The following is a 17,174-nucleotide window of genomic DNA, read 5'->3' as shown; positions in this document are numbered from 1 at the left end:
CTTATCTAGCGTACATAAGTATACAATGAATGATATTTTAATTATGGAATTGGCTATTGGTATTGTTGAATACAATATGGTAAAATAAATCATGGCATAGAATTTCATGACATTATTGAAAAACATGTCTTTTTTTAATAGTGAAATGTAGAAGGATAACTTTTCATCTTGAAAATAATATAAATGGTTTTATCTTCAGTTAAATATGTATTTAAATTTAGTTGATCATTGTTTTAATAATTTGTTCAGTACTTCAGCATGTAGCAGTTTTTATTAAGTTTTAAGTTGCACTGAAAGAACTTTAAAACGTTAATTATTTCTTTGTTTGACAATAAAAATACTATATATTTTGATAAAATGGTGTCATTCATTCAATAAAATAATGTTTTGAATTTTAATCTATTTATTATATTATTATTTTTTATAAGAACCAACTCAAATATTCCTTTTCTTAAATTAATATTTGAGTATTGAAATGAAATATTGTAATTTACATTTTTTTATTTTAGAAGTAGTTTTATTTGCATTGAAATTTTGTTCTGTGGAAAAAACAAGGAAATGAATAAAAATCGGTAGTATTTCAATCGAATTCGGTAGATTGCTCCTAAAATCGGTAGATTTACCGAAAAATCGGTAGATCTGGCAACGCTGCTTATTAGTATTAGTAATCTGTGGTCTGCATATATCTGTAGTCTGTGGTCTGCATCTGTCACTGTCATGCATAAGCCGAAATTATAAATTATTAATATTTGTTTTGTCACTGGATCCGGCTTTGGAAGTGGTTGAGATGCTGTATTATTTTTAATTGTGATTAAGTAGTTGAAATGTGAATTTGTACAATAGTGGTTCGAATTTTGTGAAAATTGATTATAAAAATGGTTACTGTAAATAAATCAATCTTCGATCAGTATTTTGAATTGAAAATGATGGTTGTTACTTCCATCAGCAATGATGATAATCAGTTAATTTTAAGTAATTTGATTAAGGCGTATCCAACATCTCGAAGAAAGACTGAAAACATTAATAATGTATTAGATTTTATAGTTTTAATGGAAAAAATAAATGTCCTATCCTTTAAAAAAATGGAAATTTTTTGCCATATATCTAATGAACTGAATGACCGAGAATTGTCAGAGAAATTGTCAAAATACAAAGATTGTTTGGCATGTAATAGTCACGTGAGATATCCTACATACTTAGGTAAGATTTATATAATTTATTAAAATTTATAAATTGTACAGTAGGGGGTGCTCATTTGACTCCTTAAAGGACCCTCTTCATGATGGCTCATTACTCATTAGGCTTTCAGCTCTATTCCGTGGAACTAAGGGGCATGGGAGGAAGCGAGAGTGCTGGCATAGTAATGTATCATCTACGTTTTTATTTTTATTGTGCCAATCCACCTCGTTATCCTTTTTATATAATATATAATCAGTCTCAAGCAGGGTCAACATGAACAACCTATATAATTTTATAAAAACTAGTATAAATTTATTTTCAGATAGCATCAATCAAGAAGATATTAACAACAGACGAGAATATGTTACACAGCCTCCAATTTCCAATAAAAAGGGATTGATTTACGAGACTGTCGCTAACAAGATTGGTGGACACTGGCGCAACTTGTTACGGTACCTGAATTATACTGAAGCTGAAATTGATGTTATAGTAATTAGATCCTCAATTGATATAAAAAACATAGTTTATCAGTTGCTTAAGGAGTTTGATGAAAAGAATCCCGGAAAATTTGAAAAAAAATTGATTTTAGCTCTAAAAGAAGCACGCCGTGAGGATCTAATAGAACACGTTTTAAAGATTTGTTTTGATTAAAATCTGCATTAAATAATTTTACTAAGAATATTTGGATTTTTAATGACAAAATATGCTGATGATTCATCAGCCCCATGTCTTTTTGCTTATTTTTGCCATTCATTTTGCATCTTTCACTTGGAGTAAAAAATCTAGATGCAAAATTGATTGAATGAAGAAGACTAATTATTACTATTTTTTTTTTTTGCACCACAACAGGCCAGGAGGCCCAATTACAGTGTTGAATCACATCACAGAACACCCAGGCTTGAGAAAAATCACATTTAATTTTTGTGTTCTCACCGGGAATCGAACCCGGAACCTTCCGTGGGTGAGTCAAGCGTCTTGACCGCTACACCACGGAGGCCGCCTAATAAACAAATACAATTTTTTTTACATATTGTATTATCAGCGTTATGATTTTTTAAAGTTATGTATTTCTGAAAATACTCCACATGTGACATCAGAGGTTCACTTCCGTTTATTCTGTCAGTTCTGTCGATTGGTCCGTTTACTCTGCTACTACTACTGGTCTGGTTCTCCTGCTTTAAATAATGTCTTACTGTTAAAGCATAATGGCAGGGATTTGGATTCGGACTAACTTCTAGATTTTTTTGTGAAATTTTATTTAAAAATGAGATATTCATCTTGTGAGTATGATGAAATTTATTATTTTTATGGCGTTGCTAAAGGAAATGGAAGTCGTGCTGCTAGACTGCATTGTGAACACATACAAAATCAAGATGGCCAATCAACTTAATTGTCATTACCCTGACAGCCTTTTTTTTACTATCACTCATAATGCCTATTTGGAGAGACGCACACCCGAAAGGAGAAGCGGTGAAGGAAATTTGAGGGCTAATCCCGATCGTTTCAGTGTTGTGCTATAAAGAATTGAGAGATCCTTCGACTAGTACCAGATTGATTAGTCGATGCACTGGTATACCGAGATCAAGTGTACAAAATATACTCCAATCACATAAATACCATCCATATCACATACAAAGGGTACAACTGCTGTCTACTGATTATGCTACAAGGATAGCATTTTGTGAGGAAATGTTGAGAAGATCGTATAAAAATCCTATCTTTGATGGAATTTTGTGGACAGATGAGTCACATTTCAAAAGGGAAGGAGTGTTCAATATTCACAAGTATCATAGCTGGGCCATAGAAAACCCTCACATGTCGCGGCATTAAAAATTTCAATACCAATTTAGTGTCACGCAATCTTACAGTACGTTAAGGCTAACACATCACTCTTTGAAATTGAATTCTTATAATAATCCATCCAATTTCTGACACAAGAATAAGTTCATTTTACAGTGAAAATTTTTATAGGGAAATTGCTTGTAATTTATTGGAAACTACACTCATGTATTGCCAAATTATTCTTCTATATTAATTTTTTTTACGAAATTGCCAAATTATTCTTCTAAATTCTTAGTATTATCGAAAAACCCATTGTGCTTAATGTTTTCAAAACACCTACCTCTGATCTCAAAATAATGCTATTAGTGTCAGTGTCTCTGACACATTTTAAGACAAAATTTTATAGTACTTCAAATAAAACCACTTGTTGTATTATTTGTTAATAAAATAAATATATGAACAAAAAAGTATTTATTCTCCAAAAAAATCCACCACCCAGGTGAAATCAAACCAGTAAGCATTTGACTGGGCATATATTTGACTGGTCTAAAGGTGCTTTACCATCACAATGGACACTGCATACACATACCACTTTCTTGCTTTATAAGTCTTGAGAATAAACCACATTTTGATTTTACCGAGAAACAAGCATCTTAGTTTACACCATGGAGGCAGCCAATATTAATTTTATTTTAGTTATGTAGGAATGTAGGTTGGTTCTTATAAAAGCACTAAACTCATCAAGGTCAATGACTAAATTATTTTTGATTTGGCAGATACATACATATTATGTTGTTCCCAATTTATAAAGACTGATATTAGCTGATAATTAAAGATGCACGATGAATTAAATAACACAATTTTTATATTGATTAATAAAATATTTAACAGTTCATATTTCTTTATTTTCTTTTTTAAAATACAAAAGTAGGTACCTTTTTAAAATCTAAAAGGTAAGTTTGGTGTTTTTTTTTTCCTAGCCCCTAGAATAATATAATTTCCATAATATATTAATTTTTCTACATTTACTTTGTACATAATAAATAATAAAATAAAATTTGCTAAAATATTTAATTATCTTTTAGATGAGTAGAATCACTGGAGCAAGTTAACATAACATCGTGTGTACACATGGCACCGATACAGTGCTTTAACTGGCACAATCCTCCGTCATTAGTTATGGAAGCCTGCACATTCTTGTCTGACAGTAAAGCCATATTCTTTCTAACCCTAAGATCCGTGCCTGGATTTATGATGTTCCTCTTAATGTTATCTACCAATCGAGTCACAGAGAAATCGGCCATAACAGCTTGTTGATTTATGGAATTCCCCGCCATTTTGGCGACCGAGGACTCGCTGATTTCGTGAAACATTTGGTAAATCCATGATTTCAAAACTGAGAAAATAACTAGTGGGCTCTCATACTCATTGGGAACAATACCATCAACTTCACTTTCAAAAAATGAAAGAAGTGGAAACCAAATGCGGGTCCTGTAATAAAACAAATATGGGGTTTTAAAAGTCATATAAATGAGCTAGTACAGCTTGTATGTTAAACCGTGTCACATCCGAAACCTCAGAGTAATAATGCATTACCTAGAGAGACACCCTATCACTATGTTTTATAGAACGCAAGCGATGTTGGTTTGTTTGTTAGCAACCGATTGGTGGCCATTTTGTTTTATTTGACAACATAAACATAACGGTTCGATCGGATGCTTTTGTAGCTGTGCTTGGCTTTTTTTGTAAATAACTTGGATATTCACATTATAATAAATAAAAATCGACTATGGTGAATTGCAGTATGTTTGGTTGCAGCAGTAGGAGCATTAAAGGTGTTAAAGGAGTCAGTTTTCACAGGTAATTGATTCCGAATATTTTCCCATGATTTACATTAATTTTTGGCATTTATTGTCCCGACACGTGTATTATGTTGCTTAAAAACTTTCCTTTTACCAACATATTTACTTCAGATACTATAATTTTTTAAACAAACAAATAAACTCAATACAGGACTTTGGTTCAATGGAGTTGTGATTTATGTCTCAATAAATATAACATAAATATATTGTGAATAAATAAATAAAAAAATAAACACAAACATGTATTTTTAGTTTTGTAGGCGAATTATATAAAAATAGATTGGAATAACCTTGCAAGAGGTATATATTTAAAAGTAATTACAATGCAAATTAATATCCATTTGGCAATTCTCGACCTGAGTAGGGCTCATTATTTTGCTGCGAACTGTAGCTAACTTAATACCCAATAGTCATAGAATGATTTTCCTACATTTGGGCTCCTCTATAGCTTGGCGCATTATTACTCTGAGAAAATAACGCATATTCATAGTAGGTACCCACCTCTGCCTACTTTCAAAGTAGTTTTTATAGAATGGTGAATAAAAATAATCGCGCACATACTACATAATATTGTATATTCATGCTGTTTTATATTATGTACGAGTGTCGCAATTTGATCAAAACGAAAGACTAAAATAAATAAACATAATCAATAAAGGTCCGGAGAGTCCGAAACCATGATTATCAAGCATGAGCAAGAAGACATATTAGCATATTAAAAGAATAGATTAGAATTATATAGTTTGAAAAACTTTCCTGAAAAAACAATGTCCACATTATATATTTTTCTAATATATTAAGCAACCAATCTTTACAATCATGATTTGTGTCGTACATAAATAATTTATGTAGGTTTCGCTAGTCAAAGATTAATGTCATTGAGAATAAGAAAATATAAGTGTCAAATGACGTCATGGTATTATGGAGATAGCACAGAAAGTTCAGGTAATTAAACTTTTATTATTAAAAAACCTGACACGTTTCTTATTATAGAACTGTTTTTTTTTTTTTTAATAATGTCCTAAAAAGACAAAACATTAAATAAATTATGTTTTATATTGTTATAAAATAGAAAGTAGAATTTTTATCCATTAGTTTTATTTTTAGATGTCAATTCTGAGCTATCTCTTTCATAATTGTTGGTAAAATTATCAAAGAATGATGAATCATACATTATATATATATATATATACCTCATGGAATCTCCTTGCATTAGCGCTTGGTTGTTAGATAGTGTGTGGTAGTAGAGAAACAGACGAGAGGTGATGTAAAAAGCGATGAACACATCGATTGAATAATGTTCATGGGCAGCAAGAATGAAGAATATACCAAACATATTCATTAACCAAGTAACAATATGGAGAAGGTACAGGCTTCGAGAAGTGTCTGAAATAATAAAATTATTATTTAAGAAATAATACTTGGTTAGTTTAGTGTATAGGTCAAACAACATAAGAAGATGTTTGTTTTAAAAGGTAGGAGTCAGAAAAAAAAACGATACTTGGCCCTGCGAGATAGACAATTTATAATGTTATTGACATGATAGCCAAAAGGACTTTCATGAAGATATAACATCTTATATAACATACATAACTTTCTTCCATATTCTCTCCGACTTGCTGACAAGCCTCTAGAATAGAAGCTTAGCAGGTTATGCCTTTAAAAAAAAAATGGAAACATCTGTTAGTTGATGACACCTTTGATTGCCGAGAGTTCGGCTATTTCACCCTTCCGCACATCTTCTCATGGCGAGGCAGTCAACCTATAGGTCTAGACACGGGTGTGATACTCGATTATTATTAAAGTATTGTGTCATTTGGATTCGTCGGTGAAATATCTGTGTTTTTATGATTTGAAGCCATTTTCAACTAGACGTAAAAATAACTGTGCTTGGAAATCAAGCTGTAGTAGAGTAGGATTAAAACCTCAGGTCTCTGATCTGTAAGTCCACAACACTACTTCAGGACCACTACCCAACTCGTTTAGACAGATACACTTCACTATAGAAATCCACCAATAACCATATTTGGTTAGTGGAATCCGTGTATATTTACCACGATTTAGTAATATTTTTCATGAATAAACGCTACTATGTGCACTGAACATGCAATCACATAAATGGATTCCTAAAAGACTAGTGTTGTTTTTATGACAAACAAATAAGGTAGGCAGCAATGCCTTTGTAGAGTGTACGTCTCTGGGTCTGGGTCGGTTACTTACATTCGGTTATAAAGAAATTGAGCAATGTCAGGGCGACTGTATGTCCCGAGAACATGTAGTCTCCGCAAGTGCGCACACCGCGGACGGACATGCCGGCCCCTGTCCAGATGGCTGAGGCTTGGCCCAGGCGCCGGCTCCAGCTGGAGAACTCGCCCTCTGAGGGATAGCTGCGCGGGGCACATTTCAGGTGGCCCCCAGGGACACTGAGGGATGTGATCAGCATGGTGATACAGCGAAGCAGGAAGACAGTGCCCGACAGAGCGAAGAAACGACGGAGCAATATGAATCTAAACAAAATGATATATTCATTAGATTTTTAAATATTTTATTTGCAAAATTTATAGGGTCGTACAAACAGATATGAACAAAAATATTAGACATGACGTACTACACTACATAAATTTAAACAATTTGCACCCCCAGAAATACACTGTTGTAATAAATGTTATTAAATATTTGTAAATAACCACTTACCGAAACTTTAAAAATGCACTGTTGTAAGTCTAAATTTGGCTGTTTTGGCTTAATAATTTTGACTGGTTTCAGTCGGTGGTGTGGAGGGAAAAAGAAAAAAAGGGGTACATCCCCTACACGATGGGCCGATAAGGTCAGGACAGCGGCAGACACCTCGGTGGTTGGAGCGCTGTGTGCGGAGCAGTCAAGGGAGAGTTGGAGAAGAATTGTCGGGGCGGCCACGAGGGGTCACGATCCTCAGTCATGAGGACAACGACTAAGAAGAACAATTTTTTAAAAGTTTGTTTCTGCTTTCCTGCAAAATAGCTAATTTAGACAAACCACAGCATACTTCCGGGGGGTGTGAATTAATACAAATTTTTGACAATTATGTGTATGCAGAATTAAAAGGCAAATCTCAACTTAAAATAACAATAACAAAATATGTAAGAAAAATAACAAGAAATGCATTTTTGACTTTTTTTGTGAACGCTAGTTGTATATTGGTGGGTTTATTGGCATGTGGCAATTTCTGCTAACCAACCGATAAGATTTACTTAAAAAATAATTTATTGAGTATCAAACGAATGAGATTATGTTTATTCAGATGTGATTTGATTATAGACTATATTTTTTTTTAGCGCTGCAGAACAGCGTTTATTCATTATAATATTTAGTAACATGTCTTTCTAGTTACCCACTAAGACTAATCAATGGGACCCAATTTTTTTCAAACAAGTTTTTTTTTACATTCATACATAATTGTTATACAATTTTTTTTTTCAATATACCTAGGCAATCCATTCTAAAAAGGATGATTTATTTAAGGAAAGAATATAATAAAACACAATAAGGGAATTCGATAAGGAAGAAATTGAAAAAAACAAAAAAAAACATTTCTTCATTTTCTGACAGGAAGTTTCCCATATGGTAGATAATTTCAGGATCAAGGACGGAGAGGAGTGATGATGTATTAATAGAATAGGGATATTATATAATACATTTATTAATTAACATTAAACATTCACTATAAGGTACTAAGGAGGTAGTTCTTCAGTTCTTTTTTAGATTATTAGAAGTTTTTAGTATTAGTAGCAACATTTATAAAATATTGTCAAAAAACTTATTACCTGTGTTTATGGAAAATGAGGACTGTCACCCAGATAGCCATTAGAACTGAGCCAGTAATCTCGCACATGTCGAATGCCCACGGAATATGTGGAACATTGTCGAGGAAGAGATCAGGAAGCGGAGGGTATTTCTTCATGTCGGGAACCTTGTCGTGAACTATGACCATCACTACGGCTGTAACCCATGTCACCAAAAACACGTAACCTGTGTGAAAATTTCCAATCTTATAAATCAAATTAAAAAATAAAAACTAATGGACTATGTTTTTGAAATTTAAATTAATTTTGGCAAATATTTTCCACATAGACAGAGAATCTCTTTGAGATGGTAATATGGAAGTTTGCAGGGCTCATGACCTTTCATTGACTGATTTAAGTAATCACTTTAGTTACCTTTCCTCATAATGCCTATGATTGAACATTCACCTATGGATAAAAAAAGTTCGCACTTTCCTTCTATCCCTAAATCTAAGTTTACCTGTCCCTATTTCTTAGAAATTATTTTATTATTTAACAATTGCTTCTGTGTATTGTTTAGGACTATATTAAGTATTCATATAAAGTTATCACATTTTTAAAAGCTACATCAGTTTTTTATAAGCTAGGTCTCAAAAAACATCGCTCCGAAAATATGGAGACTTCGGGTCAAATGTCTATCGCGATAAAATCAAAAATTATTACTCTGTCACAGGAAAATATTTCAAATTGTAAAATTTCTCGTAGAATCGGTTTCTCGGTGTTGAATGAGATTTTTTTTTAAAAATGTATGAAACTGGCTCTTTGGAGCGATAAAAGGGAAGTGGTCGGCAGCGCATGACAACTCCTAGAGAAGATCGGCTGATTGCCAAGCTTATCAATCAAAAATGATAAATAAACTGGCAAAAGCGGCATCGATAGATGGCTCTTGTCCTCTCGACTATCGTGTATGTATTTCTGATATGTTCCCTCGAATTCAGAATGAGGCAAATAGTCGATAGAATGCTCAATGAGAATTGGCTTCCAAAAGTAATTTGGAATTCTCCTTAGTCCCATTCAGCAAACCTGTCTAAGAGATTGAACATTAGTAGGTTACGAATTGGTCACTGTTGCACAAATAACCATCTGTTCAAAATCAATGTTGTGGGAAGTCCATGGTGTGAATGTGGTCAGGATCACAAGACTTCAGATCACATATTCTTTGGTTGTCCAATAAGAGATAGACATAGTATTAACTCCTCCTTACCTTATTGATACATCATCACTCCTCTCCATCCTTGATCCTGAAATTATCTATCACATAGGAAGATACTTGTCAGAAAATGAGACAAATTTTGAAGTGTCTTCGTCTTTTCTTCATTTTTACACAATTATATTCCCAATGCTATGTATATTATAGTTTACCCTTGGCAGATATCTTTCTTTGGACAGAATGTCTAGTAAAAAAAAAAAAAGAAAAATATTTCTATCATAAAGACGGAAAAACAGAATGTATTATTTGTTATATTCAAGTAGGTACATTTAAAAATTCTGTACCTCAGTTTCAGATGCTCTCATATTAATGAAGACATAGTGGTTTTGAAATTTAATGAATAAATTTATAACAAATGTTTTATGTAAAACAAATCAACTGTTTAGGATTACATGGACGCAACTTATACAAACGGTTCTGTATCAAAGTACCAAAAGACCTTAATTTTTTTCAAAAACGGTTTAGAAAGGCAATGGCCAAGGAGAAGATTTCTGAGGTAACAAACGATTCTACCTTGGTGAAACGCATAATTACTGGTGACAAAACATAGGTTTGCAAATATGATGTTGAAACTAGCCAACAATCATCCGATAGGTGCTATAAAAATTAACCAAAACCGGAAAAAGTGCGTAAAGTCAATCAAAAATCAAGGATATGCTCACAGTTTTCTTTGATTATCGAGGCGTTATTCATTATGAGTACGTGTCAACGGGTCAAACAGTCAATTAGGAGTATTACCTGGCTGTAATAAGGTGTTTAAAGATGCCGTGCGTAGAAAACGGTCGGAATTATGGAAAAACAACTCTTGGATTTTGCACCATGATAATGCTCCCTCTCACAAAGCACGCACTGTAGCCGATTGTTTGACTGAACACGCAGTAAATACCATCCAACAATCATCGTATTCTCCGGATATGGCACCCTGTGACTTTTTTCTGTTCTTAAAACTTAAATTACCATTTCGTAGAAAGAGATTTTCGGGCATAAATTAAATAAAACAAAATGCGAGGAAGGATTTGAAAGCTCTTCCTTCATCGGACTATGAAAAGTGTACGGATGAATGAGTTGAGCATTGGCATATGTGTACTGCTTCAGATGGATGCTATTTTGAAGGTGATAAAATAAATGTACCCGAAAATTGACAAAAAAAAATACCAATTCCCGGAACTTTTTGATCATAGTGTGAATAAGATATTTTTTAATAATTTTTTTGTAACAAATGAATTGTTTTGAATTTTTTTGGAACCTAACCCTCCTTCATGTACTGGATCCGAGCCTCCTATAACACAGTTTTTCATATCTCATTCTATCTGGCTGCGATACACTCCCACTTACTTTTTAATGATGCACACGCTTACACACACCTGAACGTTTACGTTCATACAAATGCACACAAACACACCCTCTTACATATATATAAGATGTAACTTGTTTTCAGCTGATATTATCATGTTTTGGTAAAAGGCCTCAATAAAGCATTAAAAAAAACATTTTTTAAAATACAGGCAATCATTTATATGGCTCATTTTAGTGTGCACATTATATTTTTAAAATAATTTATCAATCAAACTAAGTGAGTACATTGCATAGATGGTATTACTTACATAAACTGAGGAACGCTTTCCATACTTCCGGCTTAAGTCTCGAAGCTCGTCCATCTTCTGAAGCGGGCCTTGATTGCACTTCAGGTTCAAAGTCATTATTATTTGTATGTTCTCTGCACGCATCACCAACCCCCCTGCCAACTTCATAACTTAGATTCGATAAATTAGATCCCACAAAGTTAACGTTAGCGGACGTAAAATGTTTTAATGTAGGTTCTGCGAGGCCTAACTGGATCATCGCTGCTTGGTTTTGTTTCTGGAGAGATTTCACCAATAAAAACAGACGTTTTCTATCTTTCAATTGTAAAGTATTTATAGGATTTTCACTAAAGTCTCTGTCGTTCAAACTTAGTATACAAGGACCGTCGAGTTCATGGTAAGTTACGACACTTATGACGTCCATTGATATTTTCTCTTTTGTTAACCAATCTTTGACGTCTAAACAAGACCAATTTACAACTGACATTTTGAATTAATATAATTATCACGCAAAAAGAACTAAATTTATCGGAAACATATTTAAACGTCTTGCAGGGTCACAAATATCGTTTAATCAAAACACTCTTTGTTACATATTATCAATATTAGCATTGCAGACGAATCATTATGATAAATGAAAAAGTATAGAGCAAATTGAATAACAATATCTCACGAAATCTAAACGTCAACACAGAAAATGTTGCCGCCCGACAAAAAAGTTTAATTAAAATGTAGCCAAGTATTTTAGATGTAGTTTTCGAACATACTTATAGAGATAAAAAAATTGTAAGACACGTCACATAAAAGCATTTTCGAACATTGAAAATCGAAGCTAATTGGATAATGGGCGTTTTGGCCATTTCCTGGTTTTGACATAAGATAACAATAAAATTGGTGTTTCGTGTTTTCTTATCTCGTTGATATTTTTAATTAACATTTTTTTATTTTGATATTCATCCATATCCTAAAATAGAGTTTGACAATTTAGTTTTCTGTACGTTGCAAATAATATTTTTGAACAATAGTTGAAATGTTTACAGAATTAAAGTAATCGTAAACATGCTGAGATTCTTGAGTCGAAGAGGTCGCACCAACCAAATTCGCGGTGGGAAACAAAGCTCTCAAAAAAGTTTACAAAACAAGCATATAATACAATGCAGGGTTATTCTTCTGGACGACACCGACTTAACCATAAATTTATCGAAAAAAGCGAGTGCAGCCGATTTGTATGAACAAGTATTTTATTCATTAGACTTGATAGAAAAAGACTACTTTGGATTGCAGTATACCGATACAAACAATGTGAAACATTGGCTAGATCCTACTAAAGCCATAAAGAAACAAGTAAAGATTGGCCCACCATTTACACTTCGGCTCCGCGTTAAATTTTATTCTTCCGAACCTAATACTCTCCGCGAAGAACTCACCCGTTACCAGTTCTTTTTGCAGTTAAAAAAAGATATACTAGAGGGGCGATTAGAATGCGCCCAGAACACCGCCATAGAACTGTGCGCATTGGCACTGCAGTCAGAACTCGGGGACTTCGATGAGTCGTCTCACACTCCAGCCACAGTTTCCGAGTTTAGATTCATCCCGAGCCAAACAGAAGACATAGAAATATGTATTTTAGATGAGTTTAAGAAGTGTAAAGGCCTTTCTCCAGCCCAAGCTGAGGTCAACTACCTAAACAAAGCAAAGTGGCTAGAAATGTACGGTGTTGATATGCACATTGTCTTGGGGAAGGATGGGTGCGAATACCACTTGGGGCTAACTCCGACTGGGATTCTCGTGTTTGAGGGTCCTCAGAAGATAGGATTATTCTTTTGGCCTAAAATCAGTAAGCTCGACTTTAAGCGAAAAAAGCTAACTTTAGTCGTAGTGGAAGACGATGATCAAGGTCGAGAACAAGAGCATACTTTTGTTTTCCGTTTACATAATGAAAAGGCGTGCAAGCATTTGTGGAAGTGCGCTGTTGAGCATCACACTTTCTTCAGGCTAAGAGCACCCGTAAAGGGACCATCGGCAAGGCAAAACTTCTTCCGAATGGGCTCCAGGTTCCAATATTCTGGGAAAACAGAATACCAAACTACCCAACAGAATAGAGCTCGACGCACCGTTCAATTTGAAAGAAGGCCGAGTCAACGTTTCGCTCGAAGACAATCCCATGTTTTAAGGGAACGGGAAAAACAAACCTCATCCAAACCAGATAATGCCGAAAGTAATCCACAGTCAAACGTTACAGATACGAGTGTCCTTTTGGTTAACACAAGTGTTTCCGAACCTGCGCCGAGCAAGCCGCTTTCCCGAAACTGCAGTGCACGTTCTCAACAGTCGACCTCAGAACACACTGAGACTCCCTCCGTAAGTAAATTGGATCATGTTAAAGCCATAGATATTCCAGAATCTTTCGAAACTGAGGATGTTTCTAAAGAAGAATCGATATCAAACAAAGTGTTATTTAAAAAGGATTCTCTTAAAAAAGATAGCTTCCTACAAAATATATCTATCAACCAAGGATCATCCTGTAGTTGCTCATCTCCCGCTGAACTCCCCGTGGCCACTAATCCATTAAACGATTTGCTTAAGAGTCTTGTTAAAGATAAATTGAATACCGATGATTCGAGGAACGAAGTACGTAATGAATCTCTCTTGGATACTTCTCTCACTATAGAAGTTCCCAATAACCAAGCTAAATACTTCGGATCATGCGGGAAACCTCTTCCTCCGGGTCAATTAAAATGTAATATTCTAAAAGCCAAGGACAGCGAGCTGAAATTTTTCAACGATTCTTGTAATGTAAATTTACCATCTCCCTCGTCTCCCTCGCCTAAAGTTTTAAATGAGCCACAAGCCGGAGCGGAACGACCCAAAACTCCCAACTCTTCCCAGTACGTATCAATCGTTGTAGTGGAGCCTCCAGTCAGCCACAGCCAACGAGCGCCTCCCTCTCCTGCCGAGGTCACAGGCCCTTCTGTCACGCAGTTGTCTCCGTGGCTAGTGACCTCAGAGCCGAGTTCACCAACTGCCTCGGGGGATAAGGAAATAACCATCATCCACCGGAAAAGTGTTATCACCACGCAACTCTGACCGCCTGTGCGGGGAGTCCTAAACTTTGTGTCTTCGGTGGCATTTTAGTAACAATTGTATACACATAAAATATATTTTATTCCTATTTGCATTTATTGTGTAAGTGGGATTTATATAATCCATTAGTTATTATATCTAATGAAGCATGTGCCTTTGTGAATAAGTAAGTATAATTCCTTAAATTAAGTGAGAATATGTATGTTTTATTACATATTGTTATACTTAGGTATATGAATTTGTATTTTTGTGATAAATTTTAATAAAATTACCGTATTTACATACGGTATGAGAATGAAGGGTACTACAATATGTTAACTTAGTACCTTTTTTGTTTCATAACTTGAAAAAATATATTTGACATTTTTTGATGACCCGTTTTTAAAATGTACATAATAAATTAAATCTTTTTTATTACCGGTAGGTACTTAGTATGTATATTATAAATCAGCTATATAAGTATATCCTAATTATTGAATTTACTTAATCAGAATAGAATTCTAATACTTTTGTCCTGTTTTTTTTTTAACGAGTTTTATTTAAATTGTATTACATAATTATACAGTCAAATTTATTTACAAAAAATAATCGTAAATAAATAATCACTAATATTACAATGTTTCTGCTGAAACAAATAGATAAAACAACTTTTATTTATTTTGTAAATTATTTAAAAACAACGCTTTCCTGGAAAGGAATAAACGGAAAGTTCAGCATTTAGCAGGGTCTTTATGAACCAGTAATACAGACAGATTGTCAAATAAATAATTAGTCACAAAATAAAATCCTTTCTTTAAGATTAACACAGAAATCAGAAAATGATATGTCATTTTCTGATTTCAGGACAGTGTGAAAGCAAAGTTTACTAAGCGACATGGAACTGACTTTTCTGAAGAGCCAATCAAACTTTTTTTGTAATTATTAAAAAATGGCATGTGGCATAATTTAATAGTTATATATGAAAAAAAAAATATTAGTTAAAAAGAAACTAAAATCATTTGGCTCTTCTGTGAAGTTGCTACATGTTGCTTAATAAATTTAGTTTTTCCACCGTCCATATGTATATCCAATGCCTGAGAATTTTTTTTTTTTTTACCACAAAAGTAATGAGCGATAAAATGTTTTTTTTTTAATCAAAGATTTAGTAAAACCGAATTTCTCTATAAGTAATGAGTGAAAATTGCAAATGTAAAAGTATCAATATTTTTTTTGTGTGACATCGGACAAACTTTCTACGAAAGTTAAAAATATGCGTATTTTGAATTGCTCGAAAATAAGATGAATCATAAAAATCTGCTCTAAATATACATGATATTTTTAACATTATTCCTGATTTGTGAAAATACCCTATTGTGTACCTAAATAGTGATTAAATGTTTCAAATGGTCAAGCCATATTTTTTAACAGAGATATTTTCTTGCAAAATGAATGCAGAAAATGCTTTGAGTTCATGAAACATAAAACTTCATAAATAATTGTTACTGAATATTACTACCGTAGAAATCAATATCAATAAATACATCACACCATATGGTGCATTGCATTGTTAAATAAAATATTTTGTGTCTCGACCGTCCGTTACAGGAAGGTAAGGTGATCAGTCTTACGCTTCAGGTGCCAGTCCAGGTACAAAACCACCTTTAAAAATAAATATTTAATGTCAATCTTCTCAGCCAATCCCGCTCGGGAAATCAATATTATTATCTTAATATTTCTGATATCTTTGACTACCCATGTGCTTAATTAAATTTATTATTTTGAGCAATATTCAACATACTGAAGGAAAAGGGTGCCTTTTATTAGAATTGCATTTTTATTTTACTAAGAACATGTATCCAGTCCTTTTCTTATTGGCCTTTTAGTATGTAGTTGTTCTTTGTTATATAATAATCTTGTAAGCATGTATGAAATAGTATTATGTCAGAAGTATTATCTTACTACTAAGCTTTCTGTTAATAGGATTAGTGTCGGAAAATTGTCTATAAAAATATGCATGTGTAATTTGAGCTAAAAGGTTAATTATTTTCACCAACAATAGGGACTGTAAGTGAAGTCCGACTCCTCAATATTGATATTGAGTTTCTCTACTGGCATTTCTTGGTAGAACTGCATTTTAATTACAATAAGAAAAGCATGTTGGTTTTGACCATAGTAAATTTTTCACCAGTTACCAGGTTTCATTGTGACATGAAGATTTATAGTGTTTTCAGTAATATGTTTTTCTTATTCCTCAATTATAATATTAATACGTACATTTCATTGTCTTGGTGATGAAATGGTATTACGATAGGAAGATTTATTTTTTGTTGATTAGCCAACTTTTAAAACATTTTTCTCAAAACTTGGATATTGTGGCTCAGTTCTTTTCACCACTAAGATGGCGATATTTAGTATAATTATACATAACTTTCAAGAAAATCGCTTTAAAATGTAACACCAAAAATCTAATGAAAAAAATTACAATTTCAAATTTATACAGAAATATCATAGATGTTGCATAAGAGAATTCCTGTATTTGAATAAATAATTTTATGTTGCAAATGTATTTTATTAAAAATTTATAAAAATGATTTTAGATAGGAGTTTGGGTATTTTAAACAACCCTCGATCCTTTCTGAGATATCACAGCCCTGTTAAAAAAACTCATGTGTAC

General features: G+C 33.3%; 2 protein-coding genes across 2 annotated transcripts; one reads left to right on the top strand and one right to left on the bottom strand.

Moving 5' to 3' along the window:
- Window positions 1–3,844: 3,844 nt before the first annotated feature.
- On the bottom strand, window positions 3,845–12,129 carry LOC148274627 (sphingomyelin synthase-related protein 1-like). Its single transcript, XM_088236863.1, has 5 exons — window positions 11,459–12,129; window positions 8,627–8,831; window positions 7,044–7,330; window positions 6,017–6,209; window positions 3,845–4,452 (listed from the first exon to the last, which is right to left on the bottom strand). The coding sequence occupies exons 1-5, from the start codon at window positions 11,922–11,924 to the stop codon at window positions 4,032–4,034; spliced, it is 1,572 nt and encodes a 523-aa protein (XP_088092989.1). The 5' UTR covers window positions 11,925–12,129; the 3' UTR covers window positions 3,845–4,031.
- Window positions 12,130–12,263: 134 nt separating this feature from the next.
- On the top strand, window positions 12,264–16,964 carry yrt (erythrocyte membrane protein band 4.1-like yurt). Its single transcript, XM_088236869.1, has one exon. The coding sequence runs from the start codon at window positions 12,497–12,499 to the stop codon at window positions 14,522–14,524; it is 2,028 nt and encodes a 675-aa protein (XP_088092995.1). The 5' UTR covers window positions 12,264–12,496; the 3' UTR covers window positions 14,525–16,964.
- Window positions 16,965–17,174: the final 210 nt, after the last annotated feature.

Source organism: Micrasema longulum, unplaced genomic scaffold, assembly GCF_059751315.1.
Source record: "Micrasema longulum isolate JH-2025_06_02 unplaced genomic scaffold, ASM5975131v1 h1tg001613l, whole genome shotgun sequence".
In the NCBI taxonomy this organism is placed as follows: Eukaryota; Metazoa; Arthropoda; class Insecta; order Trichoptera; family Brachycentridae; genus Micrasema; species Micrasema longulum.
The sequence above is the reverse complement of the archived record's forward strand: the minus strand, read 5'-3'. Positions and strand labels throughout refer to the sequence as shown.

Bases quoted from the DNA above. Each gene is read 5' to 3' on its own strand.
- yrt (XM_088236869.1), top strand. From the start codon at position 12,497: ATGCTGAGATTCTTGAGTCGAAGAGGTCGCACCAACCAAATTCGCGGT.
- LOC148274627 (XM_088236863.1), bottom strand. From the start codon at position 11,924: ATGTCAGTTGTAAATTGGTCTTGTTTAGACGTCAAAGATTGGTTAACA. The intron at 7,331-8,626 runs GTAATAAGTTTT...CATTTTGTTTAG, and splicing joins CTCATTTTCCATAAACACAG to ATTCATATTGCTCCGTCGTT. The intron at 4,453-6,016 runs GTATATATATAT...GTTTTATTACAG, and splicing joins ATGCAAGGAGATTCCATGAG to GACCCGCATTTGGTTTCCAC.